The sequence below is a fragment of the Phaseolus vulgaris genome, chromosome 10, assembly GCF_000499845.2.
Source record: "Phaseolus vulgaris cultivar G19833 chromosome 10, P. vulgaris v2.0, whole genome shotgun sequence".
Taxonomy (NCBI): domain Eukaryota; kingdom Viridiplantae; phylum Streptophyta; class Magnoliopsida; order Fabales; family Fabaceae; genus Phaseolus; species Phaseolus vulgaris.
In genome coordinates this window covers 21962825-21990705 of record NC_023750.2, presented here as the reverse complement: position 1 = coordinate 21990705, position 27881 = coordinate 21962825, and the positions used below count along the sequence as shown (strand labels likewise).

The 27881-nt window shown below is 33.5% G+C and overlaps 1 protein-coding gene across 1 annotated transcript; it reads left to right on the top strand.

Moving 5' to 3' along the window:
- The first annotated feature begins 843 nt into the window (after positions 1-843).
- LOC137819154 (cytochrome P450 83B1-like) lies at positions 844-27881 on the top strand. The gene is made up of 2 exons (XM_068622917.1): positions 844-1837; positions 27267-27881. Exons 1-2 carry the CDS (start codon positions 938-940, stop codon positions 27879-27881), a joined length of 1515 nt encoding a protein of 504 aa, XP_068479018.1. The 5' UTR covers positions 844-937.

The following is a 27881-nucleotide window of genomic DNA, read 5'->3' as shown; positions in this document are numbered from 1 at the left end:
TTTGCTGTTTTTGGTAAACTGAATTTCTTATCAATAGTTTCCTGAGATAAATTCATTCTTTTTTAAAAGTTTACGAAAATTATCTTTAAACAATTCACTCCCTCTAGTTTAAAGCCATTCATTCTAACAGTATTTTATCATGTTTTTCAATTTATGGACATTATTAATATTTATAATAGTATATTATTAATATTTATATTATTATTGTTATTATCGTTATTATTATTATTAATATTAATTAGGGGTAATAATTTTATGTAATGTTGAATTACTGACGAATACATATTTGTTGGTCATAATTCATATATAATGTTGAATTTACTTATTGATAAAGATGTGCGTAATATAATTAATATGTAATGTTGAATTTACCTATGAATACAACTTCAAATGTAAAAATCGTATATAATATTAAATTTACATATATATATTCGTGAATAATAATCTATGGGTACATCTGAAATTTTTTGTTGTGTTTCAGAAAATAATGATTAAGAGAAAAGATTGAATTTTATTTTCTTATATATAAAATAGAATTAATTTAAATATCCATTAAAATAAAAAATAAAAATAATTTTATATATAATGAAAAACTGAATTTTAATTTTTGTATGCGATAAGAAATTTGTGGATAAACTTGTCAAAAAATCGTACTTTTTTTATTTATTTTTATACTCTTTCATAGTATTATCGAGTAATTTAATATTAACTTAAATTCATTTTTCTCTTTCAATTTATTTTCACCTCTTTATTTTTGTTCTTATCCCTTCCTCAATTTCTAAACACATCATGATTTCTATTTAATTTTCTCTCTTTTCTTTCATCATTTCATGCAGTATGAAAAGTTGGACCACGAATTAACAGATGCATTATTGACCTATAAATTAGTATCTAATGACAAGCTTATATCCACTGATAGAAGATAAGATTTACAACTATGCTTTTCACAATGCTGTTACCTCTTTTTCTCTGTCTTATTCTCCCTGTGCTTTTCTTGTTCTTCATCCATAATCTCAGAACCTTCAAGAACTCACCCAGCCCTCCAGGTCCTAAAGGCCTTCCAATTATAGGAAATCTGCATCAGTTAGATAACTCCATTCTTTATCTGCTGTTATGGAAACTCTCAAAGAAATATGGGCCTATATTTTCCGTTCAATTAGGGTTAAGACAAGCTATTGTTATTTCCTCCTCAAAACTGGCCAAAGAGGTACTAAAAAACCATGACCTTGAGTTTAGTGGACGACCTAAATTACATGGCCAGCAGAAATTGTCCTATAATGGTTCAGAGATTGCATTCGCTTCTTCACACAGTGAACATTGGAAACTAATCAGAAAAATTTGTGTTGTCCATATCTTTAGCTCCAACCGTGTCTCTACCTTTTCATATATAAGAAAGTTTGAGGTGAAGCAAATGATTAAAAATATATCTGGGCATGCCTCTTCTTCTGGTGTTACAAACTTGAGTGAGTTGTTAATTTCTCTCTCAAGGACTTTAGTTTGTAGAATTGCTTTTGGGAGAAGGTACGAGGATGAAGGAAGTGAAAAGAGTAGGTTCCATGAGTTGCTGAATGAGCTTCAGGCCTTGATGGGTACCTTCTTTATTTCGGATTATATTCCATTGATGGGTTGGGTTGATAAACTGAGAGGATTGAATGCACGTCTTGAACAAAATTTCAAGGAGTTGGATAGGTTCTACCAAGATGTCATTGATGAACACATGGATCCCAATAGAGAATATGCAGATGAAAAGGATATGGTTGATGTCTTGCTTCACCTCAAGAATGATCGTTCGCTTCCAATTGATATCACTTTTGATCACACCAAAGGGGTCCTCATGGTATGCTCTATTAATTCCTATTAATATTCAGAAGATGGGGAAGGGTGAGCGATGTTTTCATTTCTAAGAGATTAAATATAAAGAAGCAAAGGTTTGGATTTGTTAGATTTCTGGGAGTACAAAATGTTAGGGAGCTGGAAAACCATTTGAATACAATATGGATTGGGAGCTGGAAATTGTATGCTAACAGACCAAAATATAACAGAACAGTAGAAACAAGAAAGGAATGGAATGCTAAGCTGAAAGAGAAGGTATTAGTACCAGAGAAAGATACTAAAAAAGTGTGGAAGGCAAAAGGTACGAATACATATGCAACCATGGTCAAGTCTGGTAACGGAAACAGAGCACAAATGCAGAACAGGGAAAGCTTGAACGCTATCCACTTTAGAGCAGAAGAAACCTCCAGAGAATGGTTAAATAATTGTTATATTGGAAGAGTATCAGATTTAAGCAAAATATCAGGATTGAACGAAAGCTTTGTCTTGGGAGGCCTTGGTTACATAAAGATCAAATTTCTGGGGGGTTTCCATGTGTTATTGAAGGGAGAAAATGAATCGAAGATCAAAGATGCCATAAAGGAGAATAAAGAATGGTTTGAAGATTTGTTTGACACAATCATTCCTTGGGAAGAGAATTTCGTAGCGGTTGACAAACTGGTATGGGTGAGATGTAGAGGATTACCTCTGAAGCTATGGAATTATGATTGTTTCAAACACATTGCAGCGCTAATGGGTACCCTTATTGAGGTTGATGAAGCAACTCTGGCATTGGAAGAGCTTGAGTACGCAAGGTTTAGAGTTAGAATTACAGTGGGATGTGAGGCGAAGATTAATAGCTATATGAAGATCAACGACGTGTTGTATCAGGTTTCAGTGGTGGAAGAATGTACAATCCCAGATTGTAAACTTTGTCAGTGCCATTGGAACGAAGACTCTGAAGGTTTCGAAACAGAGGTTGATTCAATATCATCTAATGCATCAGTGCGATCGGGTAATAGGGATTTTGAAGCTGTTAGAACGGCTGTCGAGGAGAAATTGACGACGGATGTGAGTATGGCACCACCACTAGCGGTACAAGGCTGCCGGAAAACGGAACCTGATGCACCGTCAAGTTGCTGCAATGCTCTCGTAGCTAGAACCATAGGTCCTATCTCTGCACCTATCCTTAGACCAGTCATAGGGTCTGATACCCCAACGGCTCTAAGTAGGGCTGACGTGGAAAAAAGGTGTGGGCTTTCTGATTTGGGCCAATGTGTGGACAACAAAGTAACATATGCAATGGAGGAAGGGAGGTGCATAAGTAAAAATTTAAATCAGGCTTTTTCAAAAAGTGGCCCAGTGGGGTGCAGGAAGGAGATGCTGTGGAATGGATTGCCTGGCAGCCCAGTAAACTCAGAGTTTTTTTGTGAACCTCGTAAAACAAGTCAGGGTGGACAACAAGGGAGCGATAGCGGCACCGCTGGCCATGAGATTACTGGTAACGGCGCGGCCACCGCTCCAACCATTAAATCGCTTGAGGTTATGGGGGAGAGAAAAGGGAAACACCCGTGCAAGCTGAAGATGGCAGTGCAAGGGGCAGCAGTTCCCATCTATGATGAATCGTCAACGGCGAAAATGGTGAAGGAAGGGAAAAATGAATTGACGTCGGCGAAAGTGATGAAGGAGGGGGAACGCGCACCGACGTCAGCAATTGTGGAGAAGGAAGGGGAGCATGATCCAACGATATTGATTTCGAGGGTGGAAGATTCTTTATGCGCGTCACAAATAGAAGAGGCCTATCAATCACCTTCTCTACTTGCTTCAGACGAAACAAAGAATAAACATACGCACATTCAATGTCAATCTGGTTCGAGTTTAAGCAGAATAAGCGATACATATGTACCGTTTGAAAAACCAGCAAATCTGGGGTATCAATTGTCCGCGGATGATGTGAACAACCAAACAATTCAAGGCAACGAACCACATACAACAAATACACCTGCTACAATGGAAAGAAGAGTCTTTTGGGTGGGCGAATCAAGCAAAAACAGCAAGCGGGAAGAACGCAAGAATTTAAGGTCAGTCCTATCCCAAATTAGTAATTCTGTTTCTGATATGGGAATAAATAACTGTAATCGTCTGTTCTGGTTAAAACATGGAAGTCTAGAAACGATTAGAGTATGGGAATTGGGTAAACAGTTAGGGGCAATATGTGGGGTAGAGAGTAATGTGATGGTAAGCCTAAAAGAATTAGAAAAAAGGGATAGGATTCTGAAAATCCAAAGGGAAGCGGGGGAGAATATGAGTTACCAATGAGAATTCTTACATTAAATGTGAGAGGGTTTGGGAATCCAGTAAAGTGGAGGTATATTAAGGAATTGATCAGAAAGGAAGATGTTAGAATGTTGTGTTTGCAAGAAGTAAGAATGACAAATTTTAGTTTAAATAATTGTTGTCAGTTATGGGGAGATAATGACATTGATTATTGTTATAGTGAACCAACTAATGGGTCCGGGGGTATTATCACTATTTGGCATAAAAAGTTTTTCCAGTGTTGTAGTTACTTCATAAATAGATGGTTTATTGTGTTCTCGGGGCTTGTTAAGGAGAAAAATATTCCTGTTATCATTGTAAATGTGTATTCTTCTTGTAATTTGCACGTGAAAAGGCAAATGTGGGTTGACTTATTAGAGATAAGGCAAAGGGAACCCTGTAAATCTTGGTGCATTTTGGGGGATTTCAACTCCATAAGACATGAAAGGGAACGTAGGGGGATAAATAGTTCCAATGGTAACAAGAGAGAATTGCAAGGTTTTAATAATTTCATAGATAACATGGAACTGGTGGATATACCCTGTATTGGTAGAAAATATACTTGGTACAGACCTAATGGTAAAGCAAAAAGCAGGCTTGATAGATTCTTAATTACTTTTGAATGGTTACAACACTGGCCAGGATGTAAGCAATATGTTATAGATAGACAAATATCTGATCATTGTGCATTACTGCTAAAATCAAAAGTGGTTGATTGGGGCCCAAAACCCTTTAGGTTTCTTGACATATGGCAAGAAAACAAGGAGTTTGAACATTTCATTAAAAGCAAGTGGGAAAGTTACTTGGTTCAGGGCAACGAAATTTTAGTGTTAAAGGAGAAATTGAAGATGTTGAAAAGTGACCTGAAAGGATGGAATAAAGAGGTCTTTGGTCATAATGATAAGATTAAACTTGACATTTTGAGGAATATAAGAGAGTTGGATATGAGAGATGATGTAGATGGATTGGATGAAATTAAAATCAGGGAAAGAAGAGAACTTTTGAGTCAGTTACAGGAAATAAATGAGAGAAATGAATCTTTACTACAACAAAAGTCAAGAGCACTATGGATTAAACAGGGGGATTCGAACTCAAAATTCTTTCATGCTTCTATCAAATGGAGGAGAATGAAAAATGAGATAAAAGGAGCACATTGTAATCTCTCTGGTAACTGGGTGGAAGAACCAATTAAGGTAAAGGAGATGGTTAAAGAGTTTTACAAAAACAAGATGTCAGCCATCGAAGATATTGGGGTTAGGCTGGATAATGTGGAATTCATGAAGATATCTGAATCTGATAATAGACTATTGACTGATCCGTTTGATGAAAAAGAAATAAAGGATGCCATTTGGAATTGTGATGGTCATAAAAGTCCTGGTCCTGATGGAGTAACTTTCAGTTTCATTAAAAACAACTGGAGTGTTTTAGAAAAGGACGTGTTGGGAGCTATTAAATTCTTTCACAGAGAGGGAAAGATTCCGGAGGGATGTAATGCTTCATTCTTAACGTTGATTCCAAAGTCTGAGAATCCCCAATCCCTTGAAGAGTATAGACCTATATCACTCGTCGGTTGCTTTTACAAGATTCTAACAAAAGTGCTCTCGAACAGGATTAAAAAAGTAATTGAAAAAGTGATAGATGGATCACAATCAGCGTTTTTGTTCGATAGAGGATTGTTAGATAGTGTCCTTGTTGTGAATGAGGTAGTCGACGATTTGAAAAGAAGGAAGAAAAGGGGGATGATTGTGAAACTTGATTTTGAGAAGGCATACGATTCGGTGAGTTGGGAGTTCTTATTTTACATGTTGGGAAGACTAGGGTTTTGTGGAAAATGGGTCCAATGGATTAGAGCATGCCTTGAATCAGCTACTGTCTCGGTTTTGGTAAATGGTAGCCCGACAAAAGAATTCAAACCAACTAGAGGCCTTAGACAGGGGGATCCGATGGCACCATTTCTGTTTTTGATTGTCGCACAAGGTTTATCTGGGCTAGTAAAACAAGCGACAAGAAAAAATTTGTTAACTGACATCAAAATAGGGGATAAAAAGGTGGAGGTGGATCTACTCCAATTTGCTGACGATACCCTTTTTTTGTGCGAACCAAATGTGCAGAACATTAGATGCATCAAGGCTATTTTAAGATGTTTTGAATTGAGTTCGGGTCTTAGAGTAAACTTCTTTAAGAGCAAGATAGGTGCAATTGGAGTAGATAGATACGAGGTTAAAATGTATTCAGAAATACTTCATTGTAGCCTAATGGACATCCCCTTCACTTATCTAGGCTTAACTATAGGTGGTAACCCATCTAGGTGTTCTTTTTGGGAGCCTGTGGTAGCGAAGATAAGGAAGAAACTTTCGGTATGGAAGGGGAGGAACTTGTCTTTTGCGGGAAGAGTGTGCCTTATAAAATCTGTTATCAACGCTATACCACTTTTTTATCTATCCTTTTTTAAAGCACCAATCGGAGTGTGCAAGGAGATTACAAAACTACAGAGAAAGTTCCTGTGGGGTTGGGGAACGGAAGGGAGGAAAATTGCTTGGACTAGCTGGGATAATATTTGTAAAGCGAAAGAGGAGGGAGGTCTAGGTATTAGGCGTATTGAGTTATTTAATAAGGCACTTTTGGCAAAATGGCTATGGAGACTGGGTACCACAGAATATGGACTTTGGAAGGAGGTTCTTGAATCTAAGTATGGTTCGAGTTGGTTATCAAACTCTTATGTACCGAAAAGAAATAGATCTACATCTAGATGGTGGTTAGATTTATTCAAAGTTAGCATTTCAGACCACGGGGACAATTAGTTCAATCAGAATATGGTTTGGAAAGTAGGATCAGGGGGGAAGGTTAAATTCTGGGAAGATGAATGGATAGCCAATGGACAACTGAAAACAAGATATGAAAGAATATATAACAACTCTGAGCTTAAAGACAAACCCATTGATTGTTTCGTGAGAAGGAACGCAGATGGGTGGGAATGGAAATTCAGATGGAGAAGAGAGTGGTTTGAATGGGAAAAAACTATGGTAGAGGATTTTATGTCTATATTGTCACATGTGTCATTACAATCTGATATAGAAGATTCAAGATTATGGAATGATCCTCCATCATATACTTTTTCGGTAAAATCTGCATATAATAAGTTGGGTAACTATGGGTCTGGGGGGGTATCAGTGTTTGGTTATCTTTGGAGCTTAAAGGTCATGCCCTCAACCATGTTCTATGTGTGGAGGGCTTTCTCGAATAGGTTAGCAACAAAACAGAATTTGCTCAAAAGAGGAGTGTCTTTAGGAGATTCTTTATGCGTTTTATGTGGAAGGGAAGAGGAGACAATTGCACACAGCCTCCTTACATGTAGGGAATCATGTAAAGTATGGAACATGTGTTCCACCTGGATGGGAATTTGTTCTGTGTATCACAATGAGCTCATTAATCATTTTGAACAATTCTCTTGTAGGTGCTTTAACAAGGAAGGCAATAGGTTATGGAAAAACATTTGGGTTTCAATAGTATGGTGTATATGGAAGCATAGAAACAGAGTTATATTTAACCAAGCAGAGATAGACGCCGAGGAGATTTTTACTATGGCACAAGTACAATCATGGGTATGGTTGAAACATAAAGAAAAGAGAGTTTTGTTCTCTTTTTCCGATTGGATACTTTCACCTGTAACCTGTATTAACATGGTAACTAGGTAAGAGAATAAAAGGGTTTGTTTAATTTTCATAACTTGCTGCATATGTATCGAAGGTAACAATACAAGGTGAAAGTAATTTTTGTATTAGTAGGTGGATGTTGTAATAAATATTGTATATTTCTCTTTAGGTCAAGGTTATGGGTTTTTAATGTTCTTCTTGGTTCAGTTTGAGAGGTGGGGAAGGTTGTTTTGTTTTTTAATGGTGCAGGTACAACCGATGGGGAGCAGCCTTTTAATCCTTTAAAGAGAGAATAAATTAGAAAAGATCATGGAAGGTAGAGGGAAGAGTAAGTGGTGGGCTGAAGATGTTATCTTTTAAGGTTTTTAGGTACAAAATCTACGCAACAAAGGATGGGCAGCTGGATTAACAGAGGTGTTGGTGCTATGGGACTGCAACTAGGTGGAACTTTGTGTACCTCAAGTTGCTGTCTTCAAACCAGAATCAATTTCCTTTGCTGAAATTTTGAAGAGTGGATGCTCCTTTAGCAATTTTAAGATTGACGTGCTGGTGCTGTTACAAAACAATAGGTAAGGTTGGGGGATTATTGGTCTTTTGGCTGGGATGTATTGTGTATTTTGTCACCATTTAGTTTGATGGCACCATCTTGTTTCTTTGCTGGTTATTCTGTTGGGTTTTCTCTTGGTGTGATGTAGTTTTTTGGGCACTTTGCTGAAAGTGTGCTTTTGTTATTAGTAGTTTTAGGACAGGTTTTTACATTCCTTTTGTAGGTGTGAGCCTTGTATGTGCTCTAATTTCTTGTACACGGACACCCCTAAAGTGTCCCTCTTTTAATTTCATTAATTCTTTGCGCAAAAAAAAAAAAATTCCTATTTTCTATAATTTATTAGCTTTTTTAGCTACTTAATTAACACTATTTTTGTATATAAGAAATTTTTTTTTTCCACATATAAACACATTTTAACTAATTTTACTTTATAGCTTTTTTTCTATTTTCTTTATTAATATCTTACTTTTGATTGAGCCATTATCATATCTTACTTTTATTTTACAATATTAGAAAAGACATTTTTTAGAAAGAATTTGAGAAGGTTTATTAAATTTAATGGGGTTAACTATCTTCTTAACTTATGTAAATTTATTTATTTTACTTATATGAATTATCACATCAAGAATTGAATAAATAAAAATATATATAAATAACAGATCAAATTTCAGGTCAACATATCAAAACTACAATGTTAAAAGAAAAACGAAAAATAAAAGAAAATGTTCCTAGCTAATAAAACTATGAATTGTAAGTGTAAATTGTATTCATAATAATAATCTTACAATTTATTATTCTCACATTTATAATAGTGCTAAACACTTATAATGAATTATAAGAAATTCAAAAGTGAATAATTTCTTTCATTATTTTTTTTAATCTATTTCAATTCATTTTCATATCACACTTTTTTTTATGGTCAAGAGTGAACAACCTTCATTACAGAGACATAACCTTATTTTCTCTTATTTCTCAAAATCTCGTCAAATTGGTAATCATCAATTTTTAAAAGATAAATTTTCATATAAACCAAGGAGTCTTTTAATTTTATTAAATCACATTTAGACCCGCAATTATATTTCATATGAGTTATAATCTTTAGTTATTTTACATCTTTTTCTAACATTTCCCAATTGATTCATGTGATGCTAATACTTTATGATTTAATAATTACATAAATCATAATTAAAAGACCTTAAAAAATTGGTTCCAACATTCTTCATAATTAAAGATACAAAAAATAATAAGAATTATGACAATTACATGTCATTTAATAACATATTCCTTACCATGTACTACTATATTATATATCCTTCTCCTAATACTATATTATCCTTTCCATGTCATTTAATGAACATAGTCCATAATGAGTTCAAACATAAGGTCATTTTCATCAACAATAACATAATTTATTTTTCGCATCATAATTTGCATGCATATAGTAAAACACAGATTTAAAAAACGTGTATATCAATAGGCATTAATAACAACATTTAACATTAAACATTCACTAGTAGACATAATGCTCATATATATTCTCAATATGGCCAGTAAATGCTTTGGGCGAAAAATGGTCACCAATCATAAGACAAGTGTTAATATGTTCTAGTCACACTATGTTTCTGAACTACTTCTTTAACAACAAAATATTTCAGTTCCATATGATTAGCACCTTTGGAATACTTTTTGTTTTCAAAAAAGAAGATAGTTGTATAATTATCACAATAAATTCTTAGCGACTTGGAAATACGGTCAACTAGTCTAAATCTTGAAATAAAATTTCGCAATCAATTAGCCTAAACTATGACCTCAAATCCAACCTACATGGTGCATGCATCAATGACTAACTGCCTCACACTTTTCCATGGAATGACTCCTCCTACCAAAAGATAGACATAGTCAGTTGTAGACTTTCTTATATCCATACAGCCAACAAAATTTGAACTTGTATATCCAATCAACTTACGATGATTATATCTCCTATAAGTAAATGTGAATCTTCGTTCCTTGTAAGTATTCTAATTTTTCTCTATATCTTTCCAATGATCCAATCCTGGACTACTCTAGTATCTACCAAGCATACCAACTGGAAAGCTAATATATGGTTTTGTACATGTTTGAGCATACATCAAACGCCTAACAACATATGCATAAGGGATATTCTCCATCTGTTTCCATTCCAAATCATTTTATGGACATTTCGCGGACTAAATTTGTCTCCTTTCTATATTGGAAGGGGAGATGTTGAACATTTATCCATTTTGAATCTCTCAAAATTTATTAATATATGCTTTCTTAGAGAAACTTAACAGTCCTTGTGATTTTATCACGAAATAGTTCTATCACATAGTATGTCACACCCATATCTTTCATTTCAAAGTTCTTAGAGAGAAACTTCTTAGTCTCACTTAATAGACCAATATCATTAGTTGCAACTAAGATATTATCAACATACATAATAAAAAAGGTATAAACTTACTCCCATTAACACCATGTCTTCCTTTCCTTCTGCAATGAACCCCATTGGTTGGTCCATTTAAACATCATCTTTTAAATTTTCATTTAGAAAAATGGTTTTAATATCCATCTAATGCAACTCAAGATCATAACGACCTACTAATGCCATGATAATTCTGAAGGAATCTTTCTTAGAAAAAGAAAAAGAAAAAAATGACACTGATGGCATTGAGCTCTTCTCTTTTGTGGTTTTTGGGTGGTTTGCGGAAGCTTAGTGGTTTGTTGATGGATCAAGGCCCTCCTAGGAGGTGTGGCTGCCTTGGAGGTGCATGAGAGTAGGAAAATTGAGGGAGGTTCGGCCAGCCCCCTTTGGTAGGTGAAGGATTGAAGATTAAGACCTAAATCTTAGGCAAGGGAGTAAAGTATGGCTCAAGTTTGGCAGCATAACAATACTCAATTTAATCTTACAAAATGAGAGCCAAGCACCTCCTTATATAGGATTGGAGGGCTGGAATTTCAAAAGAAAGTGGAGGGAAATTCAAATGAATTCACTCCCAAAAGTGGAGCCTAAATGAGCACATGGGGAGGGGTGTGTCTAGTTTGTATGCTCCCCCCCTCCATGGGCTTTCTAGATCGGCCTTGGTAAATTTAGAAGTTTTTTTAGAAACTCTAAGTTTACCTAGGTTGGTGTTTTAGGTGCCAAAATTAATTCTATGAAAAATTACAAATAAAGTTCCTATGCTAATTTTGACAAGAAATTAAAGTCTACTCTACACTAGAGTTTATGGCATTTGAACATGTAAAAGAACGTCTTCTTGGATCCTCTTGGGCATAACTCTAGGGTTGGCCCAAATCTACCCTTTGGTGGGCTTGCATGTGGGCTTGTGCTTGGGCCTCTTCCATCATCCCCTCCCTCTTGAAAAGGATTTGTCCTCAAATCCAATGCTTCTTCTTCTTCAATGTTAGGGGGATGAATGTGGCTGGATGGTGTCCATCATCTCCTCCTTCTTGAGAAGATCTATCCTCAGATCTACAGGGTCGATCTCGAATAGCAGCCTCTTGCTTTGACAACTATGCTCGTCCTCCCGGATCAAACGTCCATCTATGGGAATCATCAAACAAAGCAAATGGGTTAGTTTGAGCAGTTGTATAAAAATCAATTTTATGAAGTTGCCATTCTTTTTGTTTTTCTATTGGCAACTTTTTACGATATTTCTTTAGGGAGGAGTTCATATTTTTCTTTTCTTTCAAAAGCTCAAGAGTTTGATCAACTCCAAAAAGACTTATGAATCCTCCTTCATGTGACTCATTCACAAGGAATTTTCTATGTGTTATTTGGGGTATGCAAAGTTTTTCTTCTTTAAATACGTTCCCCTCATAAATATAAAACCCTCCATGTGCTCTATGTTGATACTTAGCAAAAGTGGTTGCAAAATCTTGATAAAGTTTAGGTATGTTATCAAATCCAAGAATTTGGCCTCTAAGTTTTAAAAATAAGGCATGTTTCCTTGATAGAGCGTCCACCACAATATTTGTTTTGTCCTTCTTGTATTTGATAACATATGGAATTTGCTCAAGAAATCCCATCCACTTTGCATGTATTTTTAACTTGTGTTGACTCTTTAAAGATTTTAAAGACTCATGCAGGGCCCTCACAAGTGTATAAAGCTCTTTGTTATAGATGGAGGAGTTGAGGGTTGCACCATGAAGTTTTTCAATAAAATATGCAATTGGGTGCCCACCTTGCAAAAACCCAACACCTATTCCTACTCCCAATGCATCACACTCTAGCTCAAAAGTTTTTACAAAGTTTGGTAAAGCTAGAATAGGTGCATTGGTGAGTTGAGCTTTCAACCTTTGAAAGGCTTGCTCATGCTTCTCCATCCAACAAAATGGAGTGTCTTTCTTCACTAACTCATTGAGTGGTGAAGCTAGACTTGAGAAGTTAGGATCAATTCTCCTATAATAACTTGCTGGACCATGACAACTCCTAACATCTCCTATATTTTGTTGTTTTGGCCATTCTTGGATGACTTTGATTTTCTCGGGGTCAACATGTACCCCATTTTTGTTAGCTATAAAACCCAAAGACACTACACTATCAACATAGAAGGTACATTTATCACTATTAGACAACAAACTATTAGTCCTAAACACTAAGAAAACTTCCCTAAGGTGACTTAGGTAATCATAAACTACTATATATTTACCTAGGCACTCCCCTTTTAAGGGTTCTTTTTTTACTATGTTTGTAAGGGATGTTGTAAGATATTCCTTATTCTTTCTAGATTCACACAACCCCTCACTTGGCTTTTCTATTTCTATCATCACCTTTTCTCTCTTTTCTTTCTCTTCTTTAGCTTTCCTTTCGTCTTCCTCTTTTGATATTTTCTCTTGCATCTTTCTTTCCTTTCTTACTTTATGGGAAGCAAACAATTGTTCTACCCTCATTTCCCAATCTAGGCAAGCTTCTATATTTTCTTTTCCATGGAAATGGGGTAGGTCTACCCTAATCTCTCTTGGGCTTTCTTGCTCTCTCCTTCTATTCCTCCTAGGGGATGGTTGATGATATTCATTTATCCTAAGACTTTCTTCCCCAAAAGAATCATAAACTTGAGAGCTATATGCATGAGAATGTATTTTTTTTTAAATTTGAGACTTCCCATCCTTTGCTTTAGTCAATTCATTAGTTTTGGCCTCATTCTCCAATTGTTTAGATGAAATTGATTGAATATCCTTGGAAAGTTGTTTTAAAAGAGATTTCAAGGATTTCACATCACTTTTAAGAGATTTAGAGGAGTGAGAAGACATGATTAAAACTTTGTGTTTAGAAATGCTTTACTTTAAGAAAGATGAGGAAAGCTAATGAAGGTAGTTTTCCCGGTAAGAGAGGTGAGTCACAATGGACTACTTAAATACCAAGTCTTTGCCTTAGCCAAAAACTATCCCTCAAGATCTTCACACAAATCTTTCTTTAGGTAAATCACTTGAAACACAATGAGGATGTAGAAATCAAATTTTATGCAACAAAAACAATGCAAGCTATCTAGCAACTAAAGCAAATTATCAAAGCTTTAAACAAGGCTAAACAAAAGCAATTAAGCAAAACTAAACAAAAGCAATTGGCGTAATTAAAGCAATTAACAAATGCTAAGCTAGAAAGTTTAAAGTAGTTGATCCTAGGTGAGACTTCTTAGACACTTTGAGCCTTTAAAGACACACTCACCGTCTAATTGCGTGATTAATCCACTAATTAACAAGAGTGAAGTGTAATTACAATTCAAGAAATGCAAAGAAATTAAATTGCACAAATTAAATTTCAGCAAGCCACTCTTTTGATTTGTTGTTACTCTTCTTGGTTGTGCCTTTCAAGGTGTATGGTGTATTTTGGTATTGTGTTTGTTGCTGCCCCTTGCCTTGATCCTCTTTGAATTAGGGAATTAAATTCTTCAATACAGTACCTATTAAGTAAAGCTAGACTCTCCTCAAGTCAAATCCCACTCAACAAGCACCAATTGATATTTATCCACCAACAATTTTAGAGGTCAAGAAAAGAAAGCAAGAAAAAATTAAAATTTAAAAACAGCACCACTGAAATTGAATTTAATAATGTGACACAACTAGAAGGAGTTCAGAATGAATTGGACAAGCAAATAAAAATAGGCACTCAAATAATGGATGGCACACAAAAGGAACCTAAAGATTGACACTAGAATTGATTTAAAAACCAAAACAGCACCATTGAAAATGTTGTGGTCCAGAAAGCGTGACTTAAATGATTTATGTTGAGCTGGCTATTTTGTATTTGTTTCTGAAACTTTAAACACAATCAATTCAGTTTCTCAACAAACTTTTGGCGTTGGTTTCACTCCAATCACATGCGCCAATTAATAATGATAATTTTTCCAAAAACAGTGTCCAATTACCGTCAGGTATAGTGCCAGAATGCACACTTCTTTTGTATGATTTATCTTTTTTTTTTCTATTTCGGTTTTTCAAATGATTATTTTTTTCTTTTTGTGCTAACACCTCAAACTATTGAAATCCAGAGGCTCATAATTTTCTTATGACGTATTTAATTTTCATAGAGCAAAACAGCCAAAACAAATTTGTGAAAACAAAGGATTCTGAAATCTGAAATCAAAATAGAAAGATATACTTCGAAAACACAATGGAATTAATGTCATGTAATTTGTGTGGATCTAGCACACAAATATGAACTCAAACTAAAAAGAAAAATGCACCAAAGGATCAAATCAAAACAGAATTCAGATTAAGCACTCAACTCAAAACAAGAAACAAATAAATCAAGAAAAGTACTACTAAGATTTGTTGACAATTTTTGGAATCACATGACTTGACAAAACTTATAGATTCAAAAAATAAAATGACTCAAACATATTAATATGAACCGAATAGAATTTCAATCAAGACTCAAGCAACCTAAAAAATAAAAAACAACAACACAATGTATCAAGAATCCTACACAAAATTGAAATAAGATGCTCAAGCACAATTTGAACAAAAACTACCGATTGAAATGCATAGAAAAGCATTCAAATCATATTAAAATATAAAAAACAGCAAGACAACTTGAAATAGAGATGAACAACTCGGAAATAAGAAGAACTCAAGCACAAAAATGAGAAGAGAAACTTATCTCTTGAAGACCATAACTCATGATACCAAATGATGGCATTGAGCTCTTCTCTTTTGTAGTTTTTGGGTGGTTTGCGGAAGCTTAGTGGTTTGTTAATGGATCAAGGCCCTCCTAGGAGGTGTGGCTGCCTTGGAGGTGCATGAGAGTAGGAAAATTGAGGGAGGTTCGGCCAGCCCCCTTTGGTAGGTGAAGGATTGAAGATTAAGACCTAAATCTTAGGCAAGGGAGTGAAGTATGGCTCAAGTTTGGCAGCATAACAATACTCAATTTAATCTTACAAAATGAGAGCCAAGTACCTCCTTATATAGGATTGGAGGGCTGGAATTTCAAAAGAAAGTGGAGGGAAATTCAAATGAATTCACTCCCAAAAGTGGAGCCTAAATGAGCACATGGGGAGGGGTGTGTCTAGTTTGTATGCTCACCCCCTCCATGGACTTTCTAGACCGGCCTTGGTAAATTTAGAGGTTTTTTTAGAAACTCTAAGTTTACCTAGGCTGGTGTTTTAGGTGCCAAAATTAATTCTATGAAAAATTACAAATAAAGTTCCTATGCTAATTTTGACAAGAAATTAAAGTCTACTCTACACTAGAGTTTATGGCATTTGAACATGGAAAAGAAAGTCTTCTTGGATCCTCTTGGCCATAACTCTAGGGTTGGCCCAAATCTACCCTTTGGTGGGCTTGTGTGTGGGCTTGTGCTTGGGCCTCTTCCATCAGACACGGTCAGAGAAAAGTGAACATTGAAGGAAGAGAAAAAAGAGAGAACAAAAACCAAAATAAGTGTTTAATATTGGGACATACTACATCAATGTGACCTATTACATCCGTTCTTAAATGAATTGTTGTAATAAAAGCATAGAACATCAATTCTAAAGCAATTGTTCGTGTTTGACAACATAATAATAAACTTGAAAAGTTGGAGGAGAGAGATGAAAAAAAAAGGAAGTAGATGTGAAGGAGGGGATAAAAGTTGAGAAAGTTAACTTAAGAAGATTCTTGATCTAAATATTAGGGAGGTGGAGGGGGAGTGAAGGTGATAAGAAAATGTATAAAAAAGAAAGATATAAAGCATGTTTATTTATAAGAGACTAAAATACATAATATAATGTCGAAGATATGATAATCTATTTCGTGAGATAAAATGGTTTAATGTTTTCACAACCCAACAGTACGAGATTGATGTGTGTATTTGGTGTAAGGAAGCACTCTAATAAGATTCTAGTTAAGATTTAGCTCGATTTATGATAGTAAATTAATTTTTTTATCTTTTTAAATTTTTTAGAATAAATCCTATGAAACTCAAAGAAACTAACTACTAAACATAGTTAATCCATAAGATTGAGTAAGTGTAAAAGCTTTCATAGAATAGTTGAGCAAGAATATTAACACTGATAAAAAAATACAACACAAAAAAGATGAAATAGAATAAAATTCCTTAGAAGCTTGCCACTAGACTCGTGATTAATCCATGAGATTATCTAAGTGTGTGAAAACTTCCCTTTATGAGTGGAAGAAGAACATGATCTACCACTACGCCAAAAGTCATAAGTGATAGTCAGGGCACAACACTTTCTAATTAAGAGTGTAACAACCCAAGTGACATAGTTCAATTGTGACTTGGTCCACCTGACCTATATCATGGAACAATTGATGCACCATGTAATAATCTCTCCCTCTACAATTGTCCTACTAGAAATAAAATTCTTTGATTGTAACTCGATCCACCTACCTTATGCCCCATGATGCTTTTGCAACCTTGTTAGAATAGATGCCTTGAAACAAGAGGGGGTGAATTGTTTTCGTAAGATTTTCGCAAATAATAGTGTTAGATTGAAAACTTCAATTAAATCAACCAATTGATTAATCTATTCAACTGATTATAAAAACTTAACTGTGATATAACCAAAATATAATGCAATTGTTTCGAGAATTCAATTTATTGATTTACACGCAGAACACTTATAACATTTTATATAACAAATATCAAAGTAGGTAAGAGAGAGATAACACAAGAGAATTATACTAGTTCACTCTTAACCTAGAGCTACATTTAGTCCTCAACACACCATTGAGAATTTACTAAAGCAATCATACAAGATTATAAACATAGTCAAAAGTGTTGATCTTGAACCCTTCAAGAACACACAACACTCTTAACCACACATAGATTTCATAAATCCTATATGAATTTCTTTATAAAACAATACAATAAAGAAGAATGAATTTCGAAGACACCTGGGTTTGATACAAATGAAGAACAACAAAAATGTTGACCCAAAACCTACTTTACATCACAACAATTATTCAATATTGAAATGTAATCTTCAAGAATGATTCTAAACAGTTTTGATTTTCTCTCTTCAAAAGTGTTATGCAGTGTTGTGTTAAATAATCAGAAAACATCTTTATATAAATTTTAGAAAGATTTGTTAGAACATTTTGATTATTTAATGAAATCAGTTTTCTTTAATTGTTAAAATCACCATATAAAACCTAAATGATTATTTAATTGATTTTTGAAACTAAGTGATTGCTTTCTTTAACGGTTGAAACCACCATATAAAAAATCGGTTCATTTCTCAAAATAACGTGTTGATTTTACTTAACATAAAAGACAAAATGAAAACAAATCATTTTTAAATCCTTTAAAAACCTTTTAAGTGTTTTCAATCATTTGAATAGATAAATCAATCTATTAAATATACTTATTGTAGTCATCATACTTAAACAAAAGTAATTTCAACTGATTAATATACGAATCAACTAGTTAAAATAAACATAGATTTGGAAAAGAAAACATTTAAAAGAGATTTCAAATTAGGTTTACTTGGATCATAACTAGATGTAAATTTACAAAAAAAAATCTACCTAACTAGACTCACACACACAACAACACATCTTCATGAAAGATTTGGAAATGAGCAAAGCTTCCTTGTTCAACAAACCTTTTGTTGAACAATTATCTCAGTGAAAATTGAACTCGTGACCTTTACTCTAATTCCAACTAATGGATTGAGTCCTTACGACTAGGCCAAAAGTTATAGCTGATAGTAAGGCTGTAACTCGTTCTACTTAAGAGTGTAATAGTTGTAGTTGCACAATTCGATATTGACTTGGCCCTTTTGACCTCAATCACAAGATATTTACACACTCTGCAACATAACATACTCATAGAACTACAATGAGAACAAAACATGAAGAGGCATGAATAACACCAGTTTGAAAACTCAAAGGAAAAAGAAAAGAGAAAATGGAAGAGAGAAACTTATGGAATTCATGGAAGTTAACATGTCACTTGAAAGAACTTCAAGATAAGTGATGAATGGACTCAACATTTAATACTATGATTCAAGATAAGACCTAAGAAAGAAAAGAACTCTCTTCCTTCAAAGAACTCTATAAGTCATTTAGGAAATCTCTTTCAAATTCAATTTTATCAAAAGTTATTTTACAAACAAAACGAAGAGTTACTTATACAAATTTTACTAAACTAGATGAAATGTAAATGTATCAAGAATTACATTCAAATGTGAAATCTAAAACCTAGATCTAATGGCAAAAAAATAATCATATCCTGAGGAGGAAAATTTGAAATTCCAATTTTAAAAGACAATAATTGAAATTACAAGAGCTTGGCTGAGAATATTGAAATATGTCTCAAGCTTGAGTCAATGTTTGTTTACACTTGTTTTGTCTAGCTCATGTAGGTGCAGTTGGCTCCAAAAGAGGGGGTTGAATCAAACGTTAGACTCTTTTTCACTATAGATGAGATAAGTAGACTGTCTAGTAGACCGTTTGACGGATCGTCTAACATATCATCTAATAGAAACCTTCTTGTAGGACTGTTTAACAAATCCTCTCTAATTAAGAATTATAACATAAGAAAGAATAAGAATAATTGAGAGACTAACAAAAGAATTTATCTTGGTTCACCCAAATTCGAACTATGTCCAGTCCCCTTGAGCATTTGTTTAAGAATTTTCAGTAACCAATTGGTTATGATAACTATTATCACCTATCAAAGTTATAACGAGCATTAACACCTGTTCAGGTTAAATATTTTTACCTCTCATAAGATTAGGACTCTCTAAAAAACAAAGAAACACTCTCTAAGATAGCACAAAGAAAGCTCACATAATGTAACTTTACAAAGTGAATAATTGTAACAATTTCACACATAACCCAAAAGACTAAATGTTCTAATGACTAGATTAGAAGCTCACTGCAGCTCTTAGTATTTTCAGCAAGATCATATTATGTCTTTTCTTTTTTTTCTTGGCTTGCCTTGCTTTTGTTCTCCACCTACAATCTCCTTATATTTGTCCTTGGGTACTTGAATTAGTTAAGTTTGGATGAAATACATTATATCTCCATCTTTTTCATGTTATATGCTCAAAATAGAAAGCTTGGATTTGCAATCTTCTAATTTGTTTTTGCTTCGAAATTGTTTAAGAAACTAATTCAAAAGTATTTACAATATGGGTTAGTAAAAACGAATCAAAACATAATCATAAAATTGTTTCATTTCTAATAAGGCATGATACTAAAACATAATACTTGATATTTTCAATTTATTCAAGTCCTTTCTGTTTAAGGAAGATTAGAAGATATTCATAAAGTTATTTAGGAAAAGATAGAACTTTAAGATATAAAAAAAAAAGTTGAACAGAGTCATTACGTGGATTCAAATCTTTTCATTTTTTAACATAAAATCTCTTTGATTGAATGTATTTTTATTAGATATATGAATTCAAAAGATTTCCTTTAACAATTATACCAAAACTTATTACTCGTTAAACACATTATTTAGACCACCTAACACGAACAACACTATAAACACTCAAAATGTCTACTTAATACTGTAGTTGTACAAATCATTATTAGAACCAAGTAACATATTCAATCTAAATTTTTTTATGCACTTATCCAGTCTTATTAAATTTTCTAATGAATATATGTTTTAGATGTTCAAACTGTTTATCATGTACTTATGTTGTAGGCGCTGAGATCATCTATCAAATTGTCTAATGAATACTAGAGTGGTAGAAATATTGTATCGATATTTTAATATGCAAGGAAGTCATTAAAAAAAATAATTATCATCAAAATAAAAAAGGCATGAACTCATAGATTGTCTAGTGTTCATCAGACTGTCTAAGATCTTAACAAATCGTCTAGATAGATTGTCCAAGGTATCAACAATCTCCCTATTTTTTATGATGACAAAAATAACTTTTAGCATGTGTCTAGAACACATTTTAACCATCAAAGTACACATTAATATCCACGACATTTGAGCAACATATAGTAAAGATTGTTAGAATTGATGGCTTTAAACTAGAGGAGGGGGGGGTGAATTGTTTAAAGAGAATTTTCGTAACCTTTTAAAACAAGAATGAATTTATCTCAGGAAACTATTGATAAGAAATTCAGTTTACCAAAAAACAGCAAACAAAACCAGCACAACCAGAAAAACAATCGGTTGTTTATACCAGCAAACAACAAATAAAACTGAATTTGAAGAGTTAGAGATAGAGAGATTGTACACAGTTGTTTATACTGGTTCACTCCAAACCCAAAGCTACATCCAGTCTTCTCAGAAACCCTGAGGAAATCCACTAAGCAATCACACCTTGATCACTTACACAACAACCAAGAGAATGACCTTGAACACCTCAAGAAACACACTCTCCTTGGTCAACACACCTACACCAAGATTGCTGATCTTGATCCCCTCAAGAACACACAGCCAATCTTAGCAAACACAGAAACGAAACTTGTTTCACAGAGTACAAGGATTACACTTGTTACAGAAGATAATCTGAAATCAATACAAGCAGAATCCTATTCCACAAACTTTGATCAATCCCAAACTCTTAGCAATCTCAGCTCTTTGAAAAACTCAAAAACTCTTAGCAAAAACTTGTCAAATCTGTTTTTCTGAATTTATTCAAAGATGTAGTTTGTTATCAAATCTTAACAAACTCTTAAATTTCATTAAAATATTGGTCAAAGCATTTAATGAATGGAGCGTAAGCAGTTAAAACATTTAATGCTCAGTCAAAGATAAAACAGCTTTTCTGATATGGTCCCAAAACAAACAATCGGTTGTTTCCTCGAATCAATCGGTTGTTTTGGTTCTTAACAGTTCAACCATTTTAAAAACAATTTTCAATCTTTTTCTCAAAACACCTAAGTATAAACAATCGGTTGTTTCGACAAAACAATCAGTTGTTTTAACTTAGTTTGAAAACATTTTACTTTCACAAAGATTGAGAATGCCTATGCTTTAGATTTAATCAAAGGGTGGATTACAACATTCAAACTACCTCAGAACTAAGCTAAACCAGCACAGCAACACCAAGCACAACAAAGGCTTCAACATCCTTCAAAGGGTTAGGATTCTTCAAAGCTTGAATACCACTTGGTTCAACAAAGATCATTGTGAGGTATAAATAAGCAATGAGGAAAGTATGAGATAGGAAGTTTAAGATCTGTGGAGAATAGATAAGCAATGAGGAATGAATCCAAAAATTATTATGAGTAGAATACACTATCTTTTTGAAAAAGTATAGTTTTAAGAACCAAGTATATATTGTAGTTGTACGAATCATTCTTAGAACCAAGTAACACATTCAGTTTGAATTTTGTTATGCACTTAACAAGTCTTATAACACCTAATGAATATATGTTATAGATATTCAGACTGTCTATCATGAACTTACGTTGTACGTTCTCATATTGTCTATCAAATCGTCTAATGAATACTCGAACTATATAAACATTGTTTAGATCTTTCAATATACAAGTAAGTTATTCAAAAGAAATTTCTTGTCATCAAAACATAATGACATGAACTCATTGACCGTCTAATGTTCATCATACCGTCTAGGGTCTTAATATACCATCTAGAGAGATCATCCAGACTGTCCTGGATCTCAACAACTCCTCTTGACTTTTCTTTGCCTTGCTTGGACTTCAATGCTTTAGTCGAGATTCTCATTAGGCTTACATGTACTTGATTGACTTAAAAGAACTACGTAGTTTTAGCTCCCTAATATGCAAACCCCTTAGCTTATCGGACTTAATAAATCCAATTACAAATTGCTATTTACACCTGCTTTTTACGAGAAAAAATATAAGAAATTTTTATTTTTAAAATTTACAAATAAAATAACCTCTACTCTATAAGAATTTATTTATTTAAATTGGAAAATTCGTTTACAAGTAAGAGATTCGTTAAATTAGAAGGTAGATGAGGGAGGATCAAATTGCATGCACAATGGTGAATGTCTACAGGCCATTCATGAAAGAAAAATAAATTGTGATACGAACTTCTACAAACTAGTTTGGTAGGAATATGATATGGTTTCTATTGAACAATTTCAACTCAATAAGAAAGATAAAGGAAACATAGGAGTAGGCTATGCGGGATATGGGTTATTATAAATAAAGAAGTTGAACATTTTCATTGACAATATGGAGGTGGTGAATGCCTTACTAGTGGAAAGAAGGTACACATCATGCAAACGGAATGGATCAGCTAAAAGCATAAATGATAGGATACTACTTTCAATAGAGTGGTTCGTTAAGTGGTTTGAGTGCGTACAGTATGTCCTTAACAGAAGTGTATCTTATCATTGTGTGTTAGTCTTGAAATTTGGATAATTGTGTATGGATTTTGGGGGAGTCATTGATTTTCTAGACTTGTGTGCTTATGGTTAAAAAGAAGATGAAATTATTGAAAACATACTTAAAGAGATGAGATAAGGATGTCTTTAGAAATATATCACAAATATAAAAGAATATGACTACAAAGGTTAGAGAGCTTGATATGCTAGATGAAAATGATCATGTAAATGAAAAAGAGAAAAGTGAAAGAAAAAAGTTGTTACTAATCTTCAGAAGATGAGATATAGACAAGAATCTTTATCGAAGCAAAACTCAAGATTTAAGTAGATAACTCCGACTCTAACTACTTAAACTCAATGATTAATTGAAGGAGGACTAGACATAGAATTAAGGGATTATATGTGAAGGAGAAATGGATTTAGAATATAAGGGTTCCTCTAGAAAAGATTCTTAGAAAAGAGAGGTAGTAAACCTAATTTGGTGGTATGATTCGCTTCAATTTTACAAAGTGATACAGTAGCAAAGTAAATCTAATCAGGTATGGGTTATTTAGAAAGGTGGCAAAACTGGAAGTGTAAGGAAGATAGGATAAAAAAGAAAGGGAGTAAAGATTTAGGCTTCATACCGCCGCTAGTGTATTGTGATAATATTCAGCAATTTACTTTTCTGTTTCTTGCGCCTATTTTATTGAATGGCTTAGTTGGAAAAACATTAAGTTCAGCAGGTGTAATGTTTTTGGTAAAACAGGGATACTTGGATTTTATATAAGGGTGGAAACATCCTTAAAATGTTCCGTTTTATTTATTTAATTTTTTATTGATATAAAAAAGAAAATGATATTATAAGGTTGACAATTGAATTTGAGGAAGGGAAGGTTTAAAAGGTATTATAGGAATGTGAAGGTAGCAAGAGTTCAGGACACAATGGCTTTAATTTCAAATTTGTAAAAGAATTTTGAGAAGTAATAAAGAAGGACACAATGAAGGATATGAAGGAATTTTCCAAGGATGGAAGATGGCGGATAGGTGTAATTCCCGAGTAGTAGATCAACAATATTATGCGAAAACATATTATTTGATTAATTGGGACTTATTATACTATAAGTTGCATAAACTAGGGTTTTTTTTGCAAAAACTCGATCAGCTAGAATTATATGTTGTTTGAAGTCTACATCGATATCAGTTCTCTAGTCAACTAAAACCCTACTAAGTATTTATGTCTATTTATAGGACTAAGACAAGGGATCCTTTAAACCATTTCTATAGCAGAAGAACAATAAGGTTTTGTTAAACAAGATATTAATTACAATGTGATGTTAAGGATTAAGGTGAGAGAAAAGAAGGTGGTGGTAAGTATTTTACCGTTTGAAAATGATACATTATTTTTATCTGATGTATATAGAAGGAGTAAGATAGTAGTAGTATCTAGGCTAAAGGTGAATTTCTTTAAAAGTTATAACATAGTAGGAATTGGAGTATATAGAAACTTGATGAATAGGTTTGTAACTGTGCTGAATTGCATGTAGATGAATGTCTTCTATTTATGTTGGGTGTCTATGTTGGTGTTTTTGTACATAGCTTCTGGGCAAAGGGTTGGAGTGACCCAAAGGCTTTTTTAATATAATTTTTCTTACTAAAAAAAATGTGGAATAGGAGAAAATTGTAGGAAGATTTAATCTGGCTGAAAAGTAGAAAGGGAATGGCAAAATAGAATGGCAAAACCAACCACTGTTACACATAGGTAGATGAATGGGGTTGGCAATGAGGCTACCAATAAGGGATGTCATATTGCATTTGCCTTAGGCTTAGCAGAGGGGAGTAGCACAACATTATATATAAGTAGCAGTTGGTGATAAGGTTATCTGACATGAGAAAACAGGCCAAGGACTTATATATGTATATCTATTATGGTGAAAGAGGCATGTATGGCTTGGTTTGGGAAAGTTCTACACATGAGAATATAAACCAGGGGAGGAAGAACCCAGTATAAGTAGGTATTGAAAGTATGCAGGAAGGACTGAATTCCACATCTATGGACTGGTATCCGATGCCCAACTCTTCTGCAACTGATACAGGGTTGGCACATCCATTCTCTCGCCCATTTATTGCTGATGTACTTAGGGGGGGTGTCCTTAGGGAATATGTGGGACCTAGTTATAAGACGTGATATCTTTAAAGTCTATTGAAGATGTAATTGTGATATGTCGAGTTCTGGATTTGGGTATGTACCTGATGCTGACATTTAGAAGTAAACTTCTTTGATGCAGCTAGTTTTAGCAGTAAAATTGTGTGTAATTAAGCAGCTGTAATTGTGTCTTTGTGAGTTCTAGCTTTGGGGAGCTATGTATTTGCAAAACATTTTGGAAGCTTTAGGATGAGCTGTGCCAATGATAGTGTTAATCAGATATGAAAAAAAATATGTGAATAACAGTTGTAGGAGAGTTGTGATTACACCGGAATAAGCAGATTTTCAGAAGTGACAGGAAATTACATTGAAATCTTCATTTCAGCACAGATGAAAGTTTGGTCAGGAGTAATGACTAAAGCGCGTGGTGTAAATTTTTCATTTTCTGATTGGTGCCTTGAATCTTTTAGTTGTATGATATCAATCAATTTTTCCAGAAACAGTTAGCATGAGTAACATGTATTTGCTTTTATATTTTTAGTTCCTGCAAGAAGGTTTGACATTTAGGACCTCAAATAAGTCTTTTGTACCAGGGTTGATTGTATAAGGGTTGAGGTACCTAAAATACCTTCTATTTATTCATTAGTTTCTTGCCAACAAAAAAAATACTTAACATAAATTGCTTTGGTTTGGTGTGGAGTGTTGATGCTACATAGCAGTACAAAGTGTGTAATCGTAGCTCGAGGGTACAGATTGTAGGATGTGACACAGAAATTGGTTAAGAGTCATTTGTAATATGTCTCTTAAGATACAGCTTTTACCCTTTTAGCGAATACCTTTTCTTTGCTCAGTGAAATACCTTTTCTTTGTTGCTGATAAAAAATTAAGCAGAACCAAAATTTAAATTTAACCCAGGATGTTGTTTCTTCTCCCTTGACGAGAATAATTGTGGTCATCTATATTAATATTGTGTCTCTTCAAATATGCTTTTGTTTGTAGTCTATCAAACACCATTTTCTAGGCAAATGTTGAGACATTTATAGGCATATGGGTTTCTAAAAGCATAGAAAGAATTCTTTATCTGCTTGTTCATTATGTCTTTGAAGAAGCATACCATAAGCTTGTTCCATTTGTACATTGTCAATGTTTTGCATGAAACTCTCACCCACAAGTTTTTCCCACTCACTTTCTTTCAGCCTTCATCATATCTCTCCTACATGACATTGTTTTGAATTTAGCAATATCCTATTGTATATTTTATGGATACTTTCCTCTCCTATTCTCCTATTTTATGCCAAGACTCCTTTCTTTAGGACAACAATCCTCTCTAATTTAACCCAAGCTAATCTACACCCTCCTTACTCAGTACCCCCCAAAACAAACTTTCATTGGAAATTTATAATTTTTACCAACATATGCAGAATTAATCTTAAAAAAAATTGTATTCACTAAAAAAATAATTAAATAGAAATCAATATTGAAAACAAAAAATAATTAATTAATATATTAATTAAATTAGATATTATTGTAAAGATTAAAAAAAATATTTATATTTAAAGTAGTTTTTATTATTGATATATAGTTTTTAAATTGGTATTTAATTAGTTACCAATGTTTTAGTTACTAATTTTAGAATCTAAATAATTGGTAGTCAAAACCTTCTAGTTAATTAAATATTAATTTAAAAATTTAGAAATTATTTATCATTAATAAAAACGTTTACATGTCAATAGTTTTTTTAATCTCTAAAATAATATCTAATTTAGTCCATATAACAAATAATTATTTTTTATCTCTAAAAATAATTTTCATTTAATGATTTTCTATTTTTATCAATCATTTTCTATCTTTTCTTCTTATATCTATTTCCGGTAAGAAAAAATATATAAAAATATTACTTCTCACTTTTGTCACATATGAATGATTTTATGGGAGGAAAAAATACAATTTATAAAAATAAAGTTAATTTTCTTTAGTTGATGAATCTAATAAATAAATGAAAAGTATTATTTTATCTACAAAGTTCATCTTCTTCACTGGTACTTAAGTATTGATTTTCTTTATAGAACATACTTGCAGCAGGGACAGATACCACTGCAGCCACATCAGTTTGGTTTATGACTGCCCTCGTAAAAAATCCAAGAATTATGAAGAAAGTTCAAGAGGAAATCAGAAACTTGGGAGGTAAAAAGGATTTCTTGGATGAAGATGACATTCAGAAACTTTCCTACTTGAAGGCTACGATAAAAGAGACATTGAGATTGCACCCACCAAGCCCACTACTTTTACCACGAGAATCAAATGAAGAGTGCATTATTAATGGCTACCGAATTCCAGCCAAGGCAATAGTGTTTGTAAATGCTTGGGTTATTCATAGAGATCCTGAAGCTTGGAAAAACCCTGAGGAGTTTTGTCCTGAAAGATTCTTAGATAGTGCTATAGATTTTCATGGACAAGATTTCGAACTGATTCCTTTTGGATCAGGTCGTAGAATTTGCCCAGGTATACCTATGGCTGTTGTGACATTAGAACTTGTCCTTGCTAATCTTCTTCATTCCTTTGATTGGGAATTGCCTCGAGGGATGGTAAAGGAAGACATTGATCTTGAAGTATTGCCAGGAATAACCCAACACAAGAAGAATCATCTTTGTCTTTGTGCCAAGACTAGGAGCAATATATAA

What these genes read in the sequence shown, in the direction of transcription:
- LOC137819154 (XM_068622917.1), top strand. Translation starts at nt 938, where the DNA reads ATGCTTTTCACAATGCTGTTACCTCTTTTTCTCTGTCTTATTCTCCCT. An exon ending in ACACCAAAGGGGTCCTCATG is followed by an intron (nt 1,838 to 27,266) that starts GTATGCTCTATT and finishes TTTTCTTTATAG; the next exon opens with AACATACTTGCAGCAGGGAC.